The sequence below is a fragment of the Melanostigma gelatinosum genome, assembly GCF_949748355.1.
Source record: "Melanostigma gelatinosum genome assembly, chromosome: 6".
Lineage (NCBI taxonomy): Eukaryota > Metazoa > Chordata > Actinopteri > Perciformes > Zoarcidae > Melanostigma > Melanostigma gelatinosum.
The window spans coordinates 11,890,907-11,916,931 of record NC_136639.1 but is presented as its reverse complement, the minus strand read 5'-3'; the positions used below and the strand labels follow the sequence as shown (position 1 = coordinate 11,916,931).

At 47.3% G+C, this 26,025-nt stretch overlaps 1 protein-coding gene across 1 annotated transcript; it reads right to left on the bottom strand.

Annotated features, from left to right (window-relative positions):
• Positions 1-757: 757 nt before the first annotated feature.
• Positions 758-22,472, bottom strand: mn1b (meningioma 1b). The gene is made up of 2 exons (XM_079270061.1): positions 17,934-22,472; positions 758-2,131 (listed from the first exon to the last, which is right to left on the bottom strand). The coding sequence occupies exons 1-2, from the start codon at positions 21,496-21,498 to the stop codon at positions 1,902-1,904; spliced, it is 3,795 nt and encodes a 1,264-aa protein (XP_079126187.1). The 5' UTR covers positions 21,499-22,472; the 3' UTR covers positions 758-1,901.
• Positions 22,473-26,025: the final 3,553 nt, after the last annotated feature.

Sequence of the window (26,025 nt, the reverse complement as noted above, 5' to 3'; positions counted from 1 at the left end):
AGCATCCATGCAGATGGCCAATAAAGAGCAGGTGAGCCAAAGAGGGCCTGGGGAGTGGGTAGAGGGGAGGTGTGTGTGTGTGTGTGTGTGTGTGTGTGTTGTGTGTGTGTGTGTGTGTGTGTGTGTGTGTGTGTGTGTGTGTGTGTGTAGCTGCAGGGGGAGGAGCGGTTAGTAGGATGGTGTACGGTCGCCAAAACAACACAGATGATGAGGAAAACAGGCAAATCAGAGCAGTCTTAGTATCGGAGAAAACAAAATCTTGCGAAATGGTTGCAATTTTACATTTTCTTTTGGTTACATGCGTTGTATTTGGAGTACAATTCGAATGACTATTCTGAAGGTGTATGTATCACAGCTGTCAAGAAAGAAAATAAAATGTGACACAGGTTGTGAGTGGGTGTATATGGCATTAATCGTATTGGCTTCCAAATCCAGGAGGAAGCCACATTTTCTAATGATCCTTATGTTTCTGCTTCTGGCTTCAATATGGCACAGCTTCCTGCAGGCTTTCAGGGTATTGTGCATCAGTCCAAAACTTTCCTGTCACATGCATCTCTTGGGGATATACTGCAGGCACCTCTGTAATTCACTGTTGACCCTCAAGGTACACACACACAATATTCGACAGTTTGAATATTCCTTCAACTGAATACTTGCAATGAATACCAAACTATTTCAGGTTTGTTGCCGTGACTGATATTTATTTGGAGACCTCTGAAGAACAAAATGAATTGCCAAAAGAAAAATCCACCTTTAACGTCATATTTATTGTTATTTAGTTACTCAATAAAACATATACAGATATATACAATATGCAGGGAAACAGACGACTGCACTTTACATATTATTAAAAAAAGAAAACCAAAAACAAATATCAGTTCGTAAATTGCCGTCACAGTCCTCCGTCTATTGTTTCAGAAATTCAAATTCAACAGAAGCTTTATTTAAAGATTACAAGATTGCCTAACACACAGCAAATTTTCTCTTATTATACATGTGCAATACCAATAGTATTTTTTTCATTTCCCTTATTAAACAATCCCTTGACCTCCATTTTCAGTTCTCATTGGCTAAATTGTATGCAAGCTGAGCTTATAAGGTTGAAGGAGAGGTGAGTAGAAGAGGAGAACAGAATGAAGGAAAGTTATTCTTGGCTATAAAAAGAATAGAGAACGACAATAAATCATAAATGATTAAGAGCAGCAAATGATAAAAGTTAACATTTTCTTTGACAAAGGGGGAAAATTGTGTTCACAAAAAAATTAGTTGAGTTACAGTCATGCAAAATCACCCCTCTTTCGATCTTCCTCTAGTTTAGCTTCTAGTGTTCAGGCCACTTCTAATCAAACAGTAGGCCTCATTTGAGTATGTGTGTGTGTGTGTGTGTGTGTCTGTGTGTGTGTTGGAGACTCGCATCACAAGACTCACCTGTTATACAATCAAAGCCAATGACAACTGAATATCTCCTATTCTGCTTCTTCTGGTTTTGTAGTCTCCTCCTTTTGACATTTCTTTATTTTTCTTCAACAAAGAACAAAAACAAATATTGATTTGAGGTTTTCCAGATGTGGGCATTGTTGAGTAGGGGAGCCCGCGCTGTATTGTCCAGCAGTATGTGAAAGAGTGTCCTAAAAGGTGACTGCGTATCAGAAAACAATAAGGTAGGTGTGTGTGTGTGTGTGTGTGTGTGTAAGAGAGAGCGCACGATTAGAGAGAGAGTGAGTGTCTCTGGTGTTGTTTTCATTTGTGAGTGAAAATGTCTTTCTGTCCTGTCAGGCTGTTCGCAGTTGCCTCATCAACACTTTATCATCATCATTATCATCGTCATCAACAATAATTGTCTTTGAAGCTTTTCTTCATCTTAATGTTCTTTCCTTCTTCCCGCTGGGTCTGCTTTTTGTTCAAGTCAGTGCCGCCACAAATGTCCCAAATCGGTTGGAGATATCAGAGTGGAGAGAGCGCCAGGACGAGACAGGCCCCCCTCGGCCCTTACTGTCCCCCAGCTCGTCTGTGCAGTGGACGGACAGGCACTGCAGGTGGTTACCTCCACTGCTCCCTCCTCCTCCTCCTCCACCTCCTCCTCCGGCTCCTGGGGCCCCGGCTCCAGCCTTACTCTGGGACAGCTCTGATTCTGCAGACAAGCACAGAGAGGAAAATTATAATTAAGACTGTACAAAAATGAAAAACAACTTCAAGCAAGTTGTCATTTACTGATACAGATGAACCATTTGATAGACACACTTCTAATTAAACCAGTGTCATTTTCACTTCCCACTCTAAATCTGCACTGTGAAATTAATTCAACACTATTCCACCACCCTGTCAATACAAACCCAGAAGGAGGCTGTAAGCAAAGCTTCCTCTGCTCACACTCCACCTCCTCATGCCTGATATATACACACACAGGTGAAAAAACACGTACACAAACATACGCGCATTCATTTGCTCCCAGTCAGGCGTGCAAATGTGCAGCCCTCCTGCATGACCGCCGGCCAGAGGGTCAAAGGGCACTGAGAATACTGGCCTTTAACCCTGCTTGACCCAATTTAGTGGTATAATGACCATGCCACGGTATCGACCCTGTGTCACCGAGGTATGGAGCCTCATATTAAATGGTTTCACCAAGCTTCCAGGAAAATCCATACACGGGTTGATTAAGTCATATATATATATATATATATATATATATATATATATATATATATATATATATATATATATATATATATATATATATATATATATATATATATATATATATATATATATTGTGACAGCCCCCGGGGTGGCAAGGGGGTTTCACGACAACACGGACCAATAAACACAACCAGTCGGTAGATAAATGGTGCAAGTGAGGTTTTTACTGAAGATAGAGAGTGGATAGAGGTAGGATAGACACTCAACAATACACTGTCCGCTTTCCAGAGGGATGGTCGGGGTTCACTTCCACGGTTCGGTGCACAACGGGTATTCCTCATACGGTCCAGGGCGCGGGCAGGAGCAGGGTAGTCGTACAGGCAGGGGTCGGGAGCCGGGCGGGTAGTCAGACGTTCCAGGGTGATCAAGGGGTAAGCCAGTTGTCTCCAATGCGTTTGCTGTGTCTCCGTCTCTTTCCACTCCTACTCTCTCCTAGTTTCCTGTGTCCGGGGCCCTTTTATAGTCCCCTCCTCCTCCTCCGATAGGGTGTGGTCGCTCCCTCGGCTCTCCTCCTCAGGTGTTGCTTGTTTGGGCTGATGGTGGTTTGGCGCTCTTTTCCACTCCCTGACATGGGGCTCCGCCTCCATGTCCGGCAATATCGTCCCTCTACCACTTCTCCTCTGAGGTTGCCCCTCCGGCTGCCACATACCCCCCCCCTTAAATCCGACCTGGGGGGAGGACTGCTCCAGGAACCTAGGGCGTCCCGTCTAGACAGGGCGTCCGCGTTTCCATGAGCGGCCCCGGATCTGTGGACAACAGAGAAAGCATATGGTTGAAGGGATAAAAACCAGCGTGTGACCCGGGCGTTATTGTCTTTTGAACGGGACATCCATACCAGGGGGGCGTGGTCCGTGACCAGGGTAAAGTGTCGTCCCAGCAGATAATATTTCAACTCCCCCAGAGCCCATTTGATGGCCAAACACTCCTTCTCGACCGTGGCGTATCTCGTTTCTCTCGGTAATAATTTTCTGCTTACGTATGTGATCGGGTGCTCCTCTCCATCCCTCAGCTGGGACAGGACGGCACCCACCCCGGTCTCGGAGGCATCTGTCTGTACCACCAATGGTTGCGTAAAGTCCGGGGTCACCAGCACTGGTTCAGAACAGAGTACTTCCTTCAGCTTCTCGAAGGCGTCCTCGGTCTCTGCCGTCCATACGATCCGATCTGGCAGCCGGTTTTTTGTTAGGTCCGTCAGGGGTGCTGCAAGAGCAGAGAACTGGGGAACAAACCGTCGATAGTAGCTAGCTAGCCCAATGAATGCTCGTACCTGTTTCTTTGTGCGGGGGCGGGGCCATTCCCGGATCGCCTCGACTTTCCCTACCTGGGGCTTGACGCAGCCGCGGCCGATGGTGTACCCCAGGTAGTCAGCTTCCCGGAGGCCGAGGCGACATTTCTTGGGGTTGGCTGTCAGCCCCGCCCCTCGCAGAGCTTTCAGGACGGCTTCCAGTCTTTGGAGGTGAGCCCCCCATTCCTCCCCGTGCACGACGATGTCGTCCAGATAGGCTGCCGCGTATTCTCGATGGGGACGTAGTACCTGGTCCATCAGTCTCTGGTACGTGGGGGGGCCTCCGTGGAGACCGAACGGCAGCCTCTTATAGTGGTACAGTCCCATGGGCGTAGTGAAGGCCGTTTTTTCCCTGTCTTCGGGGGCTACTGCCACTTGCCAGTAGCCTTTAGTCAAGTCGAGGGTGGTGATGTATCTGGCCCTCCCGATGCGCTCTATCATCTCGTCCACCCGGGGCATCGGGTAGGCATCGAATTTGGAGATGGCGTTGAGCTGCCTAAAGTCATTGCAGAACCTGACCGAGCCATCGGGTTTCGGAACCAACACTATAGGGCTGCACCACTCGCTCGTCGAGGGTTCGATGATGTCGGCCTCCAGCATACTCTGTACCTCCCTCTCTATCGCCCCCCGGCGGGCTTCGGGGATGCGGTACGGCCTTAGCTTCACCTTCTTCCCGGGCTCGGTGATTATCCGGTGTTGCACCAGTGTGGTGTATCCGGGGTCCGGGGAGAACACGTCCCGGAACCGATCCACCATTTCCCGGACGTCCTGCTTCTGCCGGGGGGTCAACTCTTCTCCCACGGGTACCTCGACTGGCTCCGTTTTTCCTGGGAGGGTAGAGAGAGAGAAACAGAGCATGGCATCCCTACGCACCCATTTCTTGAGCAGGTTCACATGATAAACCTTCGTCGGGTGCCTCCGACCTGGTTGCCGGACTCGGTAGTTTACCGGCCCCACTTTCTCCATTACTTCATACGGCCCCCTCCATCGGGCTAGAAACTTACATTCCGCCGTGGGTACCAGGACCAACACCCGATCCCCTGGGTTAAACACTCGGGGTTGGGTTCCCCGGTTGTACACGCGGGCTTGGGCCGCCTGTGCCTCGGCCATGTGTTCTCGGACGATGGGCCAGAGGGATGCCATCCTCACCCTCATCTCCTCGACGTGGTCCACCATGGTGCGGTAGGGGGAGGGTTGGTGTTCCCAGGCTTCTTTGGCCAGGTCGAGTAGCCCCCGGGGTCGTCGACCGTACAGGAGCTCGAAGGGCGAGAATCCGGTAGATGCCTGGGGCACCTCTCTGATGGAGAACATCAGGAAGGGTAGCAGTTGGTCCCAATTCTTCCCGTCCTGGTCCATGGTTTTTTTCAACATTTTCTTCAGTGTCTGGTTGAATCGTTCTACTAGTCCGTCCGTTTGGGGGTGATACACCGACGTCCTCAGTTGGGTCACCTTCAGCATGCCACACAGATCCTTCATGATCCTAGACATGAACGGGGTTCCTTGGTCGGTGAGAATCTCCTCCGGTATTCCGACCCTGGAAAACAACATCACCAGCTCCCTTGCAATGCCCTTGGTGGCCATAGAGCGTAGGGGAATGGCTTCGGGATACCGGGTGGCGTAATCCACTATCACCAGGATGTACCTGTGTCCCCGGTTGGTCTTGGGTAGGGGCCCCACTAGGTCCATCCCGATCCTGCTGAAGGGGACGGTGATGATCGGCAGGGGCACCAGCGGGTTTCTGTGATGGGGTTGTGGGGCCACTTGTTGACATTCGGGGCAGCTCCGGCAGTAATCCTCCACGGCTTTTTTTATTCCGGGCCAGTGGAACCTGGCCCTCACCCTTTCCAGGGTTTTCTCCACTCCTAGATGGGCACCTAAGATATGGGAGTGGGCTAACTGGAGGACAGAGGGTATGAAAGGACGTGGTACCAGTAACAACCTGAGGGGGGCCCCGTCCTTTATTACTACCTGGTAGAGGAGCCCGTTATAAATGGAGAAATGTGTGGGAGGGAGGTCTCTTACCCCGTCCAGTGGTCGTCCGTCTACGGCGGCCACCTGCCGAAGGGCGTGGGCTAGGTTGGGGTCCTCCAACTGGGCCGTCCCAAACCTCCCTGTGAGGGGCCCGGGTAAGATGGGCTCCTCCGGGTCCTGGGGGAACAGCCCGGCCAGCTCCTCTTCTTCGAGGGAGGGGGTATCTGCCTCCTCGGGGATGGGTGGCGCCTCTCCTTCGGGCTCACTGGGGCTGGAGGGTCCGTCGTTCTCGACGGCTGTGGCATATACGTCCTCGGGGTTGGGTTGGGTGGCCTCCACCAACGCCCGGGCCACGGCACTGGCGACTCCTTCCGATAGGGGATCGGTGGAGATCTCCTCCCCCAGCCCACAGATGGCTTTCTTCTTGGACTTTCGGTGAGGGGTCGTACCTGGTTTCACCACCAGGCTGCGCCACAGCTCCTGGAACACGGGCAGGTCTCGGCCGACCAGCACCTCTACGGGGAGTCCTTCCACTACTCCTGCAGTGCCGACGTATCTACCCCTCGTCGTGTATATTTCGAGGGCGGTGGTGGGGTATTCGCGGGTCTCCCCATGGATGCACGTGACCGCTCGGGTGCCGGTTAGGAGCGGGTACTGAGCAAACGTAGGTCTCACCAAGGTAATCGCGCTCCCGGAATCCACCATCGCGGAGGCGTCGCGGCCGTTTACTTTGACCGGGGTGAGGGGCATGAGGTCCTCGTGAGTGGCCCAGCATCCGGTAATCAGTCCGCATGGGCGACTCCCCTCACTGGCCGTGGTCATGGGTGCGTCCTGGCGGTGAGGACATTCCCATGCGATGTGCCCGATCTCGCCGCAGTGGTAGCACCTCCTCTCTTCCGGTCCACCCGCCGGCCGACGTCGGGGAAAGCCTGGGGGAAAGGAGGGAGACACATAGGTAGTTTCCTCCGTTCTCATCTTTTCTTTGCGGGTGGACCCCTCCACTTTCGGGTTTCTTCCCCCACGCACTAACGCTTGTGCTGCGTGGTAACCCTCCATGATCTCTACCAGTTCCTCGAGGTTGCGGGGGTTTCTCTGGCCGGCCAATTTTTTTGCCTCATACGGGAGGGATCTGAGGAATTTGTCCATGACGACACGATCGGTGGGCGACACCTCGGTGGGCTCTGCGTGCAGCCAGGCCGTCGTAATCCTCTTGATCTCATGCATCTGGGCTCGCGGAGAAAGGGAGGTGTCATATGTCCATTCATGAAATCGTTGTGCCTTTAGTACCAGCGTGACCCCGCATCGCTGTAACGCTTCCGCTTTCAACACCCGGAAGTCAACTTTTCCAGCGCGCTCTAAGTCCTGATACGTTACTTGCGTTTCGTTGATCAAAAAGGGGGCTATCAACTCAGCCCAGTGCTCTTCTGGCCATTTTTCCCGGAGTGCCGTTGTCTGGAATATCTGAAAAAATATTTCCACATCGTCAGCTGCCGTCTGCTTGAGAAGGAAGCGCGCTGGGTTGGCTTTCTCCACGGTACGTTGCTCCTGTTGTGTCTGTAACATGCCCTTGATGTCGCTTTGCATCGCCTCCGCGCGTTCGGTTTGTACCGCCATATACTGCTCCATGTGTACTTGCTGTTGGTATTGTTGTTGCTGCTGTGCTTGGAGGATTTGCATTTGTACTTGCATGGCTTGTTCGTGGCGTTTTTGGGTTTCCTGGTTGCTAGCGATTAGCCCCGCTAGCAGCTCTTGAAATGGCACCGGGGTGGCCATGCTTACTGGGTTGGTCGGTCTATCGGTCAGTGTTGCCAGAACCGGACTGTGCCCACATTCTCCACCAAATTGTGACAGCCCCCGGGGTGGCAAGGGGGTTTCACGACAACACGGACCAATAAACACAACCAGTCGGTAGATAAATGGTGCAAGTGAGGTTTTTACTGAAGATAGAGAGTGGATAGAGGTAGGATAGACACTCAACAATACACTGTCCGCTTTCCAGAGGGATGGTCGGGGTTCACTTCCACGGTTCGGTGCACAACGGGTATTCCTCATACGGTCCAGGGCGCGGGCAGGAGCAGGGTAGTCGTACAGGCAGGGGTCGGGAGCCGGGCGGGTAGTCAGACGTTCCAGGGTGATCAAGGGGTAAGCCAGTTGTCTCCAATGCGTTTGCTGTGTCTCCGTCTCTTTCCACTCCTACTCTCTCCTAGTTTCCTGTGTCCGGGGCCCTTTTATAGTCCCCTCCTCCTCCTCCGATAGGGTGTGGTCGCTCCCTCGGCTCTCCTCCTCAGGTGTTGCTTGTTTGGGCTGATGGTGGTTTGGCGCTCTTTTCCACTCCCTGACATGGGGCTCCGCCTCCATGTCCGGCAATATCGTCCCTCTACCACTTCTCCTCTGAGGTTGCCCCTCCGGCTGCCACAATATATATATATATATATATATATATATATATAAAAAAGAAATGCCGTCGTCTGAGATGCATGCTTCATAAATGGAGAAAAATCACTTTGTGCCGTGTAACGAAGGAATTAGTCATGGGGAAGATTGATGAGGACAGGAAGTGCTTGGCTAAACTATACATAAAAGCGCAGCGTCATTTCATCTGCTGAGAGACAGGCTGCAGCGTACTGAGGGAGAAAAGGGCAGAAATGAATAACAGTTTGGGGGAAAGAGAAACACGGTATCTAGGAAAGAGGTAATAAGGGGGCTATGCGTTATGACACTAGTGTTGCATCGTGTGCTTTGGGTTTTGCCTCCAAGGAAGCCCAAAGCACAGAACAAGTGTGTGTGAAGATGTTAGGGATCCTTCACTGAAATCCGTCCGCTTCTTCACCCATCTTCTCACCACACAAAATATACAACTGCCTTACTCCATGTGGATGGTGAGCCGATCAGTGTGCTGCACAAAGACACTTGAGCTTTAAGGTACAGGGTGTCTGAATGTAGCGACAGGCAGAAAACAGCTCTGACAAGCTGAGTTACATGAGTCAGAGAAGGGAGAGGCTGTGATAGACGAAACAGTCTGGGCACAGAGGCTGCCGATCACAACACTCCAGTCAGTCTGCTGCTCACCTGAGAGACAACAGAAGTGCCGCACAGACCTCCATATCATCCACAGCCCCGTCTCCCCCCTTTTTTTAGCTCATCGTTTCTCTGCTACTTAAACTATTTTTATTTTGTTTCGCTTACTGTTTTCATCTCCCTCCCTCTCTGCTTTCACAAACCCAGAGGCAGCAGTGACACAGTGTTAACACAACACAGCCAGGATAGAGAAGGCCAACGCAGGCCAGGCAGCTAGGACAACCAAGAGAAGAAGGCAGGCAGACATGCAGGCAGTGAGGCAGGCTTGCCCCCCAGCCTGTCTGGGCTACGACCACTGGAATGGAAAAGTGGGGGGATTTGGTAAAAGGTCAGGCAGCCAAGTCTCCCGTTGTTCCCAGTTTCGTTTTCTCTCTCTGACTGCCGGTCTCTGTGAATTTCTCTCTATCTCCATCTCCCTCCCAAGGACTAGAAACATGGTTTAAGGGTGGGGTGGGGTGGGGTGGGGGGGGCTGAGGGTAAGGGGGGTAAGGGAGAAATGAGGATTTACAGCAGCGTTGGTGGTGGCAGTGACAAGACCTAACATTTGCCAGAGGGTCCAGTCATATACCTCAGCATGGCGGATCCCCCCCCCCCTCACCCCTCCACCCTCCACCCACTCACACTCCCTCTTCCCAGCGCTATGCCCTCAAGCACCCGCCAGCAGCTCATGCTAGCTGGGCACAGCAGGGTCCGTACCGGCCTGAATAGGCAGCCAAGCGTTCCCCTGGCTCACTACTGACACACAGCAAACTGACAACACGCACAGCCAAAAACACACAACACGCCAACCGCTGCCACATCAGCCCTCAGCTGCTGCTCCACATGCACACACACACACACCCACATGAACAGAAACACACGTACAATCCCAGCTACACGTCACTCAGCTTCAATGCAAGGACGTATAGATCAAATTACAAACATGATAACTCTCTTTTCTTGCACACACACACACACACACACTGACAAATGTATTGCTTGTATAATCCCAGGATTCATGTTTAGGTGAAATCAGGATTTTTAAATAAATCTATAAACACAATTTAAGAAATGATGTTAAAAGAAGAAAATGTAATAGATGTTTCAGTTTATTTTTCTATCATCTCTTCACGTTGAAGTCCTGCTGAATGGGCTGATTGCTATTTGTTACAATACACTTTTCATTCAACAGCATATGCAAAATACACCAGTAAAATAAGCCAAACACTTGACCACCACCGGATTAAAATACCACCCAGTGTTAAAGGATAGCCAAAGGGGATTCAAGGGATGTGATTTTTACGGAAAAAATCAAGACACTACCCTTAAATTGTAAGCATTATCCATGGCGGCGCATTACTTCACAAGTGGAAAAGGCGGTGTGAAATTCTACATCACACAAGTCTAAATCCCAAATCACCATGACATTTTACAAGCAGGGGAAATCTGTTAGGATATATAATAAGATCTTTCTTGTTATGGCTGTTCATAGACTAACGTAGAATTCATATCCACGGTAATATCTCAATGATAGCCGATTCATCTGAAGGGAACAAGTGCTTAGCATCAGCAAGCGAGGGGGAAAATACCTAATAAAAAGGAACAGTAACAGCGCAAGCAGCTGCGCTGAGCAACAAATACACCTAAATATCCTTAAGCACATTACAGCCAGAAAAGATTACCACTGTGATGTGTTAAATAAATACTGAAGTTAATGTGATGCACTTATATCCCTATATCTCTCGCCCCAAGTGCAGTACTTTGTTATTTAGTGCCTGGTGATGATGCTCTCTCACACAAATACGCACACAAACATGCACACGTACACGAATGCTCACACACGCACACACACACATATACACACATATACACACAGCAGTGGGGTTTTGGCGCAGTCTCACAGACACAGCTAGAGACGATTTACAGAGATGAGTAGAGCTCCGAGTGTCATGGAGGCTGGGAGCACAGCGCACAGCTCTGCTTGTCTGGATGACACCAATGTGTCTGGGAGCTGACGGCCTGACACGGGTTTACATGTCATATCACACACACTCAACACACTCGAAGCAGCACAGGGAGGAAAACAATGGCTGCTTGAAGACGGTGTTTTATAGCAATAAGTGTTAGTGTGCAATTTCTTTTCTCCAATTAATCCTAAAAACATCAGCACAATTACAACAAAGACAGATTGAGCTGGCACAGATATTGTGACTATTTGTAAAAAAAATAAGGAGGGCAGAAAAGAATCTGAATGAAATGCATTTATTTAAGAAAAGCTTCTCTTCGGTGCAAGATCCTCAGAACTGTCAAAATTGATTTCCCAGGCCCCAGAATCCCATGCGGCAGGCCTCTGCCCTTTCTCTCCCAAGCTCTACTTCCATGACGACACTTCACCTTTAACCTTGTGCTCCAGAGGGCGCGACCCAATCCTCTGTGAACACAAACCAGCCCAATCAGAATGCTCCGCTCGCTGACAAAAACACCCAAAGGCCTCTGCTCCTATGACAGTGTGTGACATTGTCAGATGCCTTTAGCATAACAACTACCACTATGGTCTTGTGAGAGGATTCTGTCTTTGTCAGCACAAAACACCCATCACAATCCACAGAGGAAAAGTCAGATTTCAAAAAAAGGGGAAGAGAAAAGGTCTGATGTTAACCAAGAGGGCCATAGAAGCAGAGATAAAGCCTTCTTCTCTTCTGGAAATACAACAACTTCAGGTTCTCCCGATAGCATCTCATCACTGTCTCAGAAGTGACAGGACATGTAGGTCGTTGCCGAATAATTAAGCCACCGAGGAAAATTGAAAAATATCCCCCAAGTACAGTTGGGTTTAGGAAAGTCTTAATGATGTACATCATATGGGGGCTAAAAGAGGTATTATCCCAGGTATCCCCTGCCCCAGGGCAGGTAGGGGGCACGTCAGGCTCCCTGCAACCCCAACCCAACTGCCGACGTGTGACCGTTGCCTCAGAGAAGGGAGGATTTCTCACACAAGGGTTAAAATGGTTTGAATCTCCTCTCTGTTCTCTGGCCTGCAACATAAAGGGGAAAAAACTTGCCCAGGCAGGCATCGCCCATAGAATTTCCTACCTTCTCGCCAGCAACATTCCCATCCCCTCAAACTCATACCCCCCCATCCGCCCCCCTCCCCTCTGACCACAAGAAGTGCTTCTGAAACCAGACACAAATCAGAACATGGGAAGTGATTTAGTGGCTCCTTCATAACTCACAACCATGTCCAGGACCTGTCCAGCGTGTCGTCCAAGTCGGTGACATATTGATCTACTTCGCTGTCTCTATTTTGTTTCAACACGGTGCTGCAACACCGGGTCGGTAGAATATTTTACCACAGATCACGAAAAACAAAAGTTGATCGAGGTGGGTTTGCTTTATCCGAATGATAAAGCTGCATCCAGAGAGAATATTTACCACATGCTGAGACAAGTTTTATTTTATTCTAACACCCTTCCCCGGGGAAAACAAAACACCGGATGAGCTGCTATTTTGAAGAGTTGAAAATCCAGCAAGGCCTGACACCTTTGTTCATCTTTTTCTCTCTTCATCAGTCACAAACACGCTTCTTTACTGTAATAGGCTTCCTTTGACTGTCACTAGTGCTCAATGTCTTGCAAAAAGCCCGAGAACATCGAGCACACACGCATGCACGCACACACACACGCAGCATATAGACAAACACGAATACACACACACTCACAAATGCTGGCCTAAATTCCAGACGCTTTAAATGCACGATAGGTGCTTTTCAGTCCTGCACTATTTACAAGTCAAGTAAATACTCTTAAATATTTCCAACACATTAGTATTAAGTGAGCGTGTTCCACCGAGCGAGACACCTGAGATCGGGGGCTGAAGCCGTGAGTCTGACACGGAGTCGAAACAAATCAAACTTTATGTCTACACCTGACAAATCCACGCGATCAAGTTGCAGTGTCTACAAACCTGCCGTTCGTCACACACTCTCGTGCATACCAGCACACACACACGCACAAAATCACAAACATACAGCGAGAACAGAAATGTAACACAACAGGTAAATTATTTCTGTGTCCACACCAGGGATGGTTTTGTTCAAGAGGACGGTAGTTTCTAAAAAACATTTTAATCATGTATTTATGTATGTATGCACTTAAATACATACAACTAGCTGTTCCTTTTAGCCCCGATCAACCCGTCAATAACCAAGTCAACTTAAAGGAGTTGCCTGAGGATGAATTATGACTTTTGGAAACAATATCACCAGGGCTAATCGCTATGATAATCATAATGATTATCATCACTGCGGTACAGGAGTGGGCGAGGGGCTTAGTGGATGTGTGTTGTTGTAAAAAAAGTCAATATGAAACACCTTGTAATGACAGGTAAAGAACATAGACTGCCCAAAGCTGTTTTCCACATTCAAGCATGTGCCAATCACTATACGTTTTGTCAGAAAAAGGAAATAGAAATTACTGCTGTGATTTGTGGGGTTGTTGTCGTACTGAAATGTCAAAGAAAGGTGGTCTCACAGGATGGTTCTCATGGTGGAATATCAATACGGCTCTTTCAGTGGATTTAAGTGCTTTCTAGTAGGTGTGATAAGATGCAAGTTCCCTCTTTTCAAACCTGTCAAAGTCAGAGCGAAAGAGATTTGATCATGATTAGAGCTTTTTATGGGCTGATGATTGAGAGTGAAGAGTGAAACTATTCCACAGGGTCAACTCTGAAATGTTTTAACTGCGCTGATTAAAAACAAAAAAAAAAGTAAGTGTGTGTGGCAAAAAGTAAAAATAACTGAATCACTTCCTGCGCCTGCTGGTTGCCTGTTATCAAGGCTGTACATGAGTTTCCAAATAAACGGTCGGCTTCTGGCTAAGATATACTGAAGCGAAGGGAAGAGGAAGAGCGCAAAGGACATTTAAAAAAAAGAGGAAATGCTTTTAACTGACACCGTACAAGGAAAAGTTGCTCGTATCCGCCTCGACTCTTTGCCTCCGTGGGAGCACAAGAAGCGGGCTTGCACATGCAGGCCATGTGCTTAGAGCGGCAGGTATGACTGTGCCTTGGTGAAAAACTTGAGCTACATGTTGTCACAAAGAGAGGAGGCCAAATATGGGGTTTAAAGGGGGTCCTTACTGCGGCACGCATCACTTTGAACAAGCATACAGCGAGCACAGAGAAGGGGAGCTGGGATCCACTGGGTGAACATACATCAGCTCTGAGAGTAAAGTTCCTCTACAAACAAGCACAGTTTCACCGATACTGGCAAGATGTGTGCACATTCAAACATTCAGAGGAAGGCTAAATATCAAATTTCTTACTCGAATCATGGCAAGATGTGTGGCTCTTGTCTCTTGCTTATAGCGATAACACAAACGCATGGACACAAAACGATCTGGGGTCCCTCTGAAGTTCCACACGTCACCTCGAGCACTTATAGTGAAGAAGGCACAGAGCGATGGCAACATCAACCTAATAACTGACCCTTGACCTCCCAGCTTTTTTTACTTCAACTGCAATCAACTCATCTGAAGCAAACTCCTCGGCATCGCCAAAGTCCACACAACACCGTAACTCACGTCTTTAAATTCTCAAGCAGTAAAACAAACAAACAATGAAACACAACAAATACGCATCATGACCCTTTAGTGACATTCTGGGTAGAGTTGAATAAGAAAGCACTCAAAAGTTCTGCTTATAATTACAATTCATTTCATTGAAATGCATTTTCAATAACATTTTCTTTTTTAATCGGGTATTCAAAATGTTTTTTGTGTGAATAAATAACCTGATGTCATGCTAATTGTTTAATAATTAAAATAATTTATGCATAGTTCAACAACACTCTTGAAAGGACAAAATAATGCTGATGGAAAAGGGAGTTGGACATGTTTAAATCAACTTTAGAAAACTATATATTTCATATCTCACATATAACCGTTAAGAATAGTTCCACCGCAAAAAAAATATTCATATTGTGCTGATGATAATAAAAGGTTTTTTCAAGTTATTATAAGTAGGAAACAAATATTTGTCACTGGAATTACATCAATTCATTTTCTCCGAATAAAAATTATAATATTTTAAGAATGTTCTTGTCCAAGTTACATTTGGTCAATGCTAATGGTCTTATGAATTGGCCTGATTCATTTCAAATTAGTATCAGTTACATTATCTCCTAAAGTGTTGCATTTTGTTCACAACACTGAGGGCTAGGCTGACTGGTAGACGTGGACATTTTTTTGCAGAGTGAAAAGCCTGTGGGATGCTGGCTCTGATGGAACTACTCTGTGGGCTATGACTTATCTTAAATTATTATGTTATTTTGCTCCCTCCTGTGTAGCCTAAGCATCAAATTCAATCTTGAAACCCCCCGTCCCCTCCCAAATACACCTCCACCCTTTTTTTCATCTTTGCTGTCTGAAGCACTCAAATGAGAAACTGTCAGGAGCCGTGATTTGTGCTAACTAGCTATCGATCGCTCCAGAGCTGCATGCCTCGTGTCCATGCAGGGAGGGCTGAGAGAGGAGAGAAGAGTGGCGAGAAGGAGACGGGAGATAGGAAGAGAGAGGAGGGGAGAGGAAATGAGAGCAGAAATTAGACTATTCGGCCTTTAAATACCGACCGATTTTTTATGAAGTTATATTAATAAATGTGCAATCAGCCCAAGAGAAATTAAAACAGTCAGAGCAACAGGGTGACTGTGGCTGACTGCTTATCAGTGCTGGGTTTCCGACTCAAAATAATACTCATTAATCAATGTCCAAAGTGATTATATTAGGCTACTTATCTCCTGGCATCAGTGGGCTTCTTTCACTTTTGACACCCTATATGCTCCATTTTATTCTGTTTGTGTGTCGTGATATATATATATATATATATATATATATATAGTAATAATGGATAGAAATAATAAAGCCACATTGTTCAATAGTCTTGTCATTTGTCTTCTAATTTAGCTGAGGACTGTGAGCACCATTTATGAGGAAAACATATGAAAACAGCCTGAAGTGCAATGTGCTAGTTTTGATCATTCTGGCTCTAATTAAAATATAGCCTTCACTACATGTTATTTTTCTGTTGATGTATAATTGGGGTGACCGGTGATGTTAGTCACAAATGGTCATTTACAGTGGTCCTCCGAAGTAATGCCATTGGTGTTAGTACCGACACCCTGCGCTCAGTCTCGTATAAACAATGCGCCTGGACTCGACACTCCGCGCGCTGCGCGCCCCCGCCCCTCTCTGCACCCGCAATGATCAGAACAAAGAGGCGCTCGAGACGCGCAAGGCGCTATCAACATTTTTATCCATCCACATTATTATATATCCATAAATCCACAACCCTTTCGGTAGGTTAGCCCTGACAATAGCCAGTTCTTCCAGATTGTCTTATGGAGAAACATCAACCATTTATGTCTGCTGCTTTGGTTTGGAATTATTTGTAAATAACCAACGTAAACAACAAAAAACAAGGAAGAAAAATATAAATAAAATACAATAGAAATAAATGAATAGATAAAACCAACACATTTTAATAAATACAACTTGCCTAATTCTGCAATCACAATGCACAGTAATGCTTACAAAGTGTTTTCTATTACGATTAAATCCTACAAAATAATATTAATAAAACTAAAATATCATGATAAAGTAGTGTTCATATTAACTAACAATAACAACATTAATTATAGCCATTATTATTATTATTATTATTATTATTATTATTATGGGAAGAAGAGTTAGAAAACGAAATTAATCCGCAGCAACCTAACAGTAAAGTTATATATCTGCATTTTGATTTATGAGCCAAAATGAAAACAATAAAATAAAACATGTATGAACCTACATCTGCGGAATGTAATATCTCCGTCTTGTTAAAAAAAACTGCCTCTGTTTACTTCAGGCCAGAACATTTTACATTTTCTTTGAGAAACTTTGTATTGAAGACTCTTAAACTGCTGCCTAAATATTTGTATACTACATATATAACGATGATAAATCAGTTGCCAATGACAAAAGAGACAGTGATGAATAATAAACTGCTGAACAACAATCAAACTACAATTTCAAACTAGACACTAAAAAGTATTAAAGGTCTCTAAATTAAATATTTCCAACGGAAACTTTAACTGGAATTGAATGGCTGTATTCATTTCTCCATGATATCTAATCCTTGAAACCCTGTGCTGCCAATCTAAAATCAATCCACTTTCACCAGTTCTGTATTATCCCATGGTAATAACAAAAACAAACACGTAACAAGGCGAGGGGAACCCCGCTGCGCAAACGCATATCCTCAAAAAGCTATTAATCTTCTCAATGTAGTTGTTCACCCTGAAAACCGAGATAAAGAACCTCAGGAAATGTTTACTTTACTTGAGCTGCTCTTTTGAAGTGCCTATACAATAAAGAAACGTATACAAATACATTGTCGTTCATTTACTTTGTTCAGTCAGATGACATTTAAAATTGCTCCACGCTGAAAATATATATATTTTTACATTCTTCAAAACGGACCCAATTTAACAAGAGAAATACCACATTTTTATTTTCTTTGTAAAGACTTGAATGGCGCTAAATGTATTCCTTCTGTAGTCTGAACCTCTAAAATTCAAAGAACCAGTTAAACAGAGACGGCTGCTTTCTGCCGTCACAATATGGACAAAAGATCCTCTATTATCAGCGTTACCAGAGCATTTGACCTATTATGTATGTGATGTTACACTGCATTTCAGATCAAATAAGTATAGCATTTTAAAGGAAGAAAATGTCAAATGTAAACTAATTTATTGAGCATAATTCATCAGTTAGTGAAGTCTGTTTTGCATGTGTGAGAGTGAGTGTGAGACACCGAGGGTGAGAGAAAGAATGAAGGAAAAGTGGGTAAAATATAGCAAAAGAAAGAAAACTGTTTCATTTACCTTCTTTGCTGATGTTTTGGCCCTTATTCTTTTCCCATGGTCCCATGGCCTTGTCATCCTCTGACCCGTCCATCATGGCCTTGTCACTGGGCACGTACCAGGTGGCGTGCTGCTCTGCCATGAGGGTGTCAAGGTCAATAGTGCCCATTGAGCCCTTCCCAGCATCAGGACTGCAGCTTGCCAGCTCATTGTCTCCGTTCTGTGAGGGACAGTCACCACTCTTTTTGCCATTTTTTATGGCCAGGGGCTGGTCCTCAGAGATACTGAATTGCTGCCGCTGTAGCTGGATCTGGGCCTGCAGAATCTCCAGAGGATGGATTTCTTCCTGGCCAGAGGTGCTGGATGGGGTGCGTACCTGCTCCACCCCAGGAGTGCCTGGGTGGCTCACCCCACTGGCCCCTGTGCCCCCACCAGCATTCAGTCCATAGCTCTCTGGGGTCGAGGTAGTATGATTGTTAATGCCCATGACTAGGGGCTTCTGTCCATTGATCAACCCGTGGTCACTCCTCTGCATTTTGGGGGAGCCGGTGATCATAGGGCTGCGATTAGGCTTGGTGGCAGAGGCGCCTCCTGCATCTGAGCTGGACGACACCTCATCCTCGTTGCCGTAGTGGGTGCTGACATCGTCAGGAAAGTCCACTCGTGGTGAGCTACTGTCAGACTTGGCGACACTTTGAATGCCACTGTCCAAGGAAGACATCAAATCGGCCTGATCCCCCAACATTAGGTCGCCTCCTTTACCCCAAGAGGGTGATTGGAGGTGTTTCTCGTGGGGCGTACCCCCACCCCTCTCCCCAACACCAGCAGAGGGGGTCTGCTGGCCTGGACTTACAACAGGGTTACCATTGTCAGGGGAAAAAAAAATTCCAGGGCTCACATGTCCACTGTCTCTTTTTCTCCTGCCTCTCCCTCTCCCACTCCCTGTTGTTGCCTTCCCCTCACTGCATGGGGTAGCGTCCATGTTGTAATTTGGGGAGAGGGCACTGGCTTCCCCCTGCACCGTCTGGCTTTGACTTGCAGGCTTAGAGTTGCTATTCCCAGTGCCAGGCATCTGGCTGTTCTGGGAAGTGCTGCTCTGAAAATATTCAGGTCCAGCACTGCCAGTCCCATTAGATGTGTTGCTATTAATGTCCTGCTCTGTCTGACTCAGTTTTCGCTTGCCCTCATTTTGGTTCTTCTTGTTGAATGTTACGTTAAGATTGGGGGCCCCAAGGCTAGCGATCATGTTCTGGCAGGCCGTGGAAAGAGCCGCCAGGCAGCTCTGGCCAAAAACACTGTCTTTAGCGCTGGTTTTGCTGAAGTTCCCAAGGGACAGAGCTCCAAGCTTACTAACAGACGGCCGCTGGCCTGGGGGGAACTCAGACTGAGGAGGGTAGCTCCCTGGTGAGGTGTTCACCCCCTGGGGAGCACTGTGGGCAGGCCCCTGACGGTTAGCCCCCCCATAGGGAAATGTTGGCTGTGCTCCCATTGGAGGTGCAGGGAAGTCAGCTGGCCGCCTCTCCGCTGGGGCATTGGGATGCCCTGTCCCTGCTCCTGGAGACTGCATTTGTGAGAGGTTGCCCATGTTGCCGCTGAATTGTGAGTGCATGCCCGGGGAATGGAGAGCCTGAACATGCCCATCTCCTGGTATTCTCATGGGCTCCTGCATGCCCATGCCTGGCCTAAAAATCATTCCAGCTCCGTTTTGCTGTAGCCCTATGTCATGGGGCCCCGATTCGTTACCCGCTCCACCCATACGCCGTGACATCATCTCCCCTGGTGGGTGGGACCCTTGGAACCAGGAGTTCTCCTGAGTTACATGAGGATTTTGTCCATCAATGTTGGGCATCCTGCCAGCATTCTCCCTGTCAAAGTTGGGCTGGGGCATGTTTCCGACTGGGCCTCCGTGAGTCATTGGGCCGGGAGGTACATCTCCGTGGTGACCCAGCTGCTGCAGACTGGGCTGCCTCATCCTCTGCTGCTGGTTGCGCGAGGCCATTTGTTTTATCATCATGGCTGCATTCTGCCGCTGCTGTAGAGACTGTTGCTCAGGCCCTGGATGCTGCAGGGGACCTGGTGGGAAACCTTCACTCACAGGTGGGGTGAACTCCCCAGGCAGGCCGGGGTAGGCAGAGGGAGAGAGGTGGTTATCCATTCCACCACACCAGCCTTCACCGCCATGTGCATTAGGAAAGTCAAATCTAGGCCTTTTCGCCATGTTCATATAAGGAGAGTCAAAGTGTTGCAGCCTCTGATTTGGCGGTTGTTGGGAGGGAGGAGGAGCTGGCTGTTGCATATTAAACATGGGGTCCCCATAGGGGTTCAGACCCCTATTTTCCAGTCTGTGAATGGGATATTCAAACTGGTTGTGTTGGCCAGGCATCATGACCCCGCCGTCCAGAATGTTAGGGTTATTAGAGCCGGGCTCAGCCTGAGGGGGTCTGGGGAGGCCAGGGGGGCATGGATTCTGTCTGGCTATCAAGCCAGCCTGTTGTTGTTGTTGCTGCTGCTGCTGCTGCTGCTGCATGAGAGGATGTCTTGCATTGACCCCCGGCTCCATTCTCACGGGCACCTTCCGGCCATTTCCAAAACGCTCAAAAAACACTCCATGCTGAGGCTGCTGGGGCTGGGGTGGCGGCTGGTGTCCCTTAGAGATGCCCGGCATGCCTGATGTCCGTGGCATGCCAGGGTTCACTGGGAAATTACCACTGGGAACTGGCCTTCCTGGCGCAAAATGGGGTAACTGAGATTCTGATTCTGATGGGGAAAATACATGTACATCAAAATGTCCCGATGGAGGCTCACTTGGGAAGTTATACTCTAATCCCTCTACAGCTCCCTGGTTGGGCATCCGCCGAGACTCTAGGCCATGAGACTCAGAGGAGGAGGATGAGGAGGATGGGAGACCATGGAAGGATGCTGCTCTGTTAGGCGACTGGTCCAGGGGTAGACAGGGAGCAGGGACAGCATGGCTGCCACTGGGAGGACCGTGATGTTGAAAGTCAGGCATGTTACCAGGCCGCTGCTGCTGCTGCTGCTGCTGCTGCTGCTGCTGCTGCAGGGGAAAGCCATCCCCCGCCTGTCCCTCAGCGAGCGGATCAAATCCTTCTCCAAAGCCCTGCTGTGGTCCCATGCCATTGTTGTTGTAGCCCATTAGCCTGCCACCATGCAGGCATGATGACCCTGGCTCTGGGCCTCCGAAATTTCCACTGAAATGAGGGTGAGGTTGGTGGGGGTGAGGTTGGTGGCCGTGAGGATGTCCTTGATGAGGTTGCTGGTTGTTAAAAAATCCATGCATGGGTCCTTGCTGCTGCTGCTGAAGTCCGCCGCCTGCATGCATGTCCGAGTGGCCCCGCGGGTGAAAGCCCCCGTACTGCTCTCCGTTCATGTTCATATTGAGCCCGAGCATTTGCGGCTCGCTCAGAGGGCCCATGCCGGGTTCCACGGCTCCCGGCGGGCCTCCAGCGTGAAAACCTGGGCTTTTATAATGTGAGCCCATGTTCAGTCTCGGTTGGTTTATGTTTCTCTCTGACTGGCCAGAGGTTCTGCTATTAATCTGAGAAGTAAACTGCTCCAGCCCAAACATACTACTCTGCAATCAATCCCACATGACGGCAAGTTTGCCAGACATCAGCACACTGTTTTTTTGACCGTCTGTCCCCAAAAAGTAAAAAAAAAAAAAAGATATACAACAAATTGTTCAAATGATTCTATTATTCAAACGGCTTTATATTCTGTAAATGTTAAAATTCACCAAATAAGTTATCATTGTGGTGAATCAATTGCTTTTGTTTTTCAACTTCTCCAAAGACGCGGACGGGAGAGGAAGACTGTGTCCAAATACGCACGTAAACTGTGTCCCTGCTCGCGTATGTATGCGTGCACTTGACTGCTCTTCCTTTCGTCTTTGATTAAGCAAACTCATATAAAACACTGTTATTTAACTTGCTGCATGAGTGACCAACCATATTCCAAAGTTTTTCTATGCGCATTTCTTCAGTGCGAACATGACACAAAAATATCTCCTTTGACAAACAAAAAGAACTGGAGCGAGCGGACAGGTAATAACACGATTTCTGTCAGCTACTTCTATATTCCAGTCCGATGTCAAAAGTCCCAGAGCGACTTTTTTGTATAAGGTCCCATTCAGGAAACAATGAAAAAGTCCAATTGGAGCCGTATAGATAAAACTACCCCTGTAGCTTAGAGGAAAAAAAAGATGTCTTTGAATAACTACTGCCCCACTGATGTCTTTTAAAATCACGCTAACTGCCGAGCAGGCACGGCGTCAAAAGTCCAGTGAGATTGAAAGTCCACAAACGGGGATCCTCCGACCCAGGCACCGGAGAAACGGAGCGTCCGTGAACCGGAGGGTCCGTAAACGCGACCTGGACCCGGAGTAGCGCGGCATGCACTACCCGCACTCCACAACTACGGAGCGGCTGGACAGCATCCTTCACGCGCTGCCGGTCATGCGCCTTGCAGAGAAGCGCCTTTGCCTTAAGTCCTTTCAATGCGTTTCGCTCCTAATGTGCGCGTCCGTTCGTTTACCGAGTCTTGTCTGGTGTGGTCTGAGTGCACTTTGGAGCGATTCACAGATACACTCTCACTCCGCTCTGCCGCTTGGCGCTGTGTGAGCCAGCAACAAGTTTTGCATTTCTGCAGCCGCTTCCATCAATGAGCCTTCAGCCAATCAGAACGACTAAAGAAAGCATCCAGGGCGGGACAAAGGCTTTTAAGGTGGTCCATGAGATTGCGTGAAAATCAGATCTTAGAAATGGCTTTCTCTTGAAATGTAATGTTTTCATATGTTGTCACATTAAAACCTACCATCACATTTGAACTGGTCCTGAAGATAATTAGATTTTCTCCAAACGGATCTTCTTTGTTCCACAGAATTGTAGTCTACAACAAATGAGGTGAGGAACCACTGCTGCAACTCTCATATCCTCCACACGAGGATGAAGTGAAATTCAGCACACTGCTGTTAAAGTAGTATGTTGCTCTAGCCCTCCTCACCTTTGAACAAACTTTTTTTTAGCCCCTGCACCCGCTCATCCATGCAGTGACCAGCACTGTAACATTACCATTGCAACGACATACCGCTTAATTAATGCAATAACTTACACCAGTAACAACAAGCTGTTGTTGAAGGAACAGACGTGCACAGCTGTTTACAGGATGCATAGATTAAAGACAATCTCACATCAAGCTGTGTCAATCACCAATGCTGAGGATGTTAAATATGTTCTCATGTGTAAAATGATGAAATAGTCAACATTGTCTTCAGTAGATTGACTGGAAGCACGTGCTGACTGAGATATGACGACTTATCAGAAATGTAGCCTAAATATCTAAGCTAATATTGATGCTGGGATAAAGGTATAAAAAGACTAATATTGTATCATGTGTGTGTGTGTGTGTCGCTCACACCCCGGTGTCCAATCAAACTCGCCCCCGTCCCGTGTGTGAATATGTGGGGGGGGGGGGGGGGGGGGGATCCTCCTTAAAAGACCATCTGAACTAAATCATGTGGACGATATTGGGCTTCGGTTCCGATAATCAATAGCATTCTCTTAGTATTATAGTCTGTAAAATAGAACAATTTTCAAAGGTCAAATTCGGATAAATTACTTGACAGAGGTCAATTAGCGGTAGGCCGACAAAGGCCGAAGTTATCTGTGCAAGGTTAACTGGTGCAATAACCTGAGATAAGACTTTCAAATATTGCAAATACAAATCTTCATGTAAATTTGGGGCAAAAATCTCAGTAGAAGGAAGTCGGCCATAATAGTTAAAATGATTTTAATTGTATACCATAGCTTTGAGTTTTACAGAGGCAAGTTTCGGATGTTGTATTTATTGTTATGTAATTGAGAATGTGTGTTCATGTTGTTCGTAGCTCACACGTCTCTCTCTCTCTCTCTCTCTCTCTCTCTTTGTCTTTTGGTGTCTTCATCTAGTCGGTGGGAATTTTGGAGATTCCGTGGATCTTGTTCCTCTCGTGAATTTTGACATGACCGAGTTCACATTTATTTTCCCGTGTCACATTGAAACTGCCTCGTAAAAATGTTAGTGGTGAAATGTAAAAAATATTTCAGATGTATCTTCCAATTAATTGGATTGTGTGTATTTTGGGGTGTCTTATACACTCTGTATTGAAATAAAGGGAACATGTGGGAATACTGAACACAATGTACTTCCATTCACCACCATGCATATTTTCTTTGGTAAAATGAGAACACCATATTATCATTTTTACAACATTATGGACAGTGGGCATTTAGAGGATTTGGTGTCAGACATCTCTGTACCTTTGGGGGGGAAATCAAGAGGACTTTTACCAAACGGACACAGTGCCACCTAGCGGCTGCCAACGTCCATGCTGAAGCATTCAGATACAACTTTTAGATATGAGGCATAGGTCTACACTGGAACATGCTGTAAATACAATTTTTGAATTGAAATATGAATCTGTAGCAGACAAATACTGCTATTTGGTTCATAAATCATACAAAACACTTGCGAGTAAAAGTGTAAAGTGGGAAATAATTTCCCACTTCTCTGTTATCACTTTGTCAAATCTGTTCTATTTATATACTCCATTCAACATATTTCCTTTTCTTCTGGAACAACTGCAGCCGAGGTAAATAGAAAGAAATAGAATGTACGTGTATGATATTTCACAATACATGTATTGTTTTCAAATACAATAAATTGTTTTGTACAACACTGCTAATTTTGCTTTTTAGTGTTGTGGATGTTTCAGGTAATTTTAGCAATAATTAGTGCAAAGAAATAGCCAACTCCAAATGGCTGAAAACTGGCTCACAGAAGCAGGCTATGTGCTCAGCCGTGCACCGAGAGGAGAAGGCTGTTTGTCAGGACAAAGCGTTGTAAGGTGCTGGGAAGAGGTTTGTGTGTATATTTAGAATTGTTTTGGGGGGGGGGGGTGGATGTGCACTCCTTGCAGCTGAGAGGACAGCAGCTCAGAGTGAGGAGGTAGGGGGAGACGGTGGTTGTGTTGTGAAGGAGACATGGTGTAAAGTACCCGTCTTCTCCAGAAGGAAGGAGCAGCATGTTGAGCTGTTGAGATGTTCTGAAGGCTGCTGTGCTTGTGTGGTGTGCTGCTAGGAGAGAAACTCCGCATCACCTTGCTAGAAGATCACTTTCATATCAGAGAGCCAGCTGGATGCAGCATCATTAGAGTTTTACCCAGACAAGCACATGCATGTATCAAACTGTTTTAGCTGAGGCAACCATCACTGCCATGTGAAGCCCCTTAGGAATACCAGGACTTATGTTCATTTCTCAACCGATAAAGGCTCGACGTGTCACAAAACCCAATTAACACAAGAATAAAAAAACAATATATAAAGATTTTGTTTCATCCGACTGTGATACAGTTCCTGCTAGCTCGGACTACACTCTTGTCAGATGGAGACAGACAAGTTAAGTATGACAAACCGATGGCACGTTCTCTTTCACCCTCCGTCCCCAGTGATGACAAATGCAGCTCAGAGCTGCTGCAGAGGGGACTTCATGACAATGGACAGTCTACAGGCTTTCAAGCACTGTCACAATACCACTCTTCTCTGTCGTGATTTAGCACTCAATTTGTCTCAATATTTCAGTCAATGGGACAAGATAGCAGGAGTGGGTGCTCTCCTCTACCCTTAGTTCATGGGGTTCCTCAGATGAACATTTATTACCATGGGGGTTGCCCAAAGAGACAGTTCCTTCTTCCCTTGTTGGGGGGCGGGGGCGGCAGATAGCGTCCTGTGCAGTTTGGCCAATATGAAGCACAGCCTAGGGTGTCCTGTATGGGCCCCGTCACTCAGCTGAGCCATCACAACTCCCTGGGTCAGGGGGGGTTAAGCAGCATCTGTCATCTAGAAAAGAACCATTGTATTAAGTGGAGGGATGCGACAGAGACTACCCCCCCCCTCCCCTAACCCTCCTCGTCGGTTGGCTCCACACCTTTTCCACCTCTCCCAGAACAACAGGAAAACTCCGGAGAATCTCTGGAGCTAAACATGACCCAAGCCCAGAGGATGAGGAAACACTCCTGACATCACTGCCAACACGCCAGAAATAACTTTCCTCTCCAAGA

Bases quoted from the DNA above. Each gene is read 5' to 3' on its own strand.
- mn1b (XM_079270061.1), bottom strand. From the start codon at position 21,498: ATGTTTGGGCTGGAGCAGTTTACTTCTCAGATTAATAGCAGAACCTCT. The intron at 2,132-17,933 runs GTAAATGAAACA...GCTTGTCTGCAG, and splicing joins CCAAAACATCAGCAAAGAAG to AATCAGAGCTGTCCCAGAGT.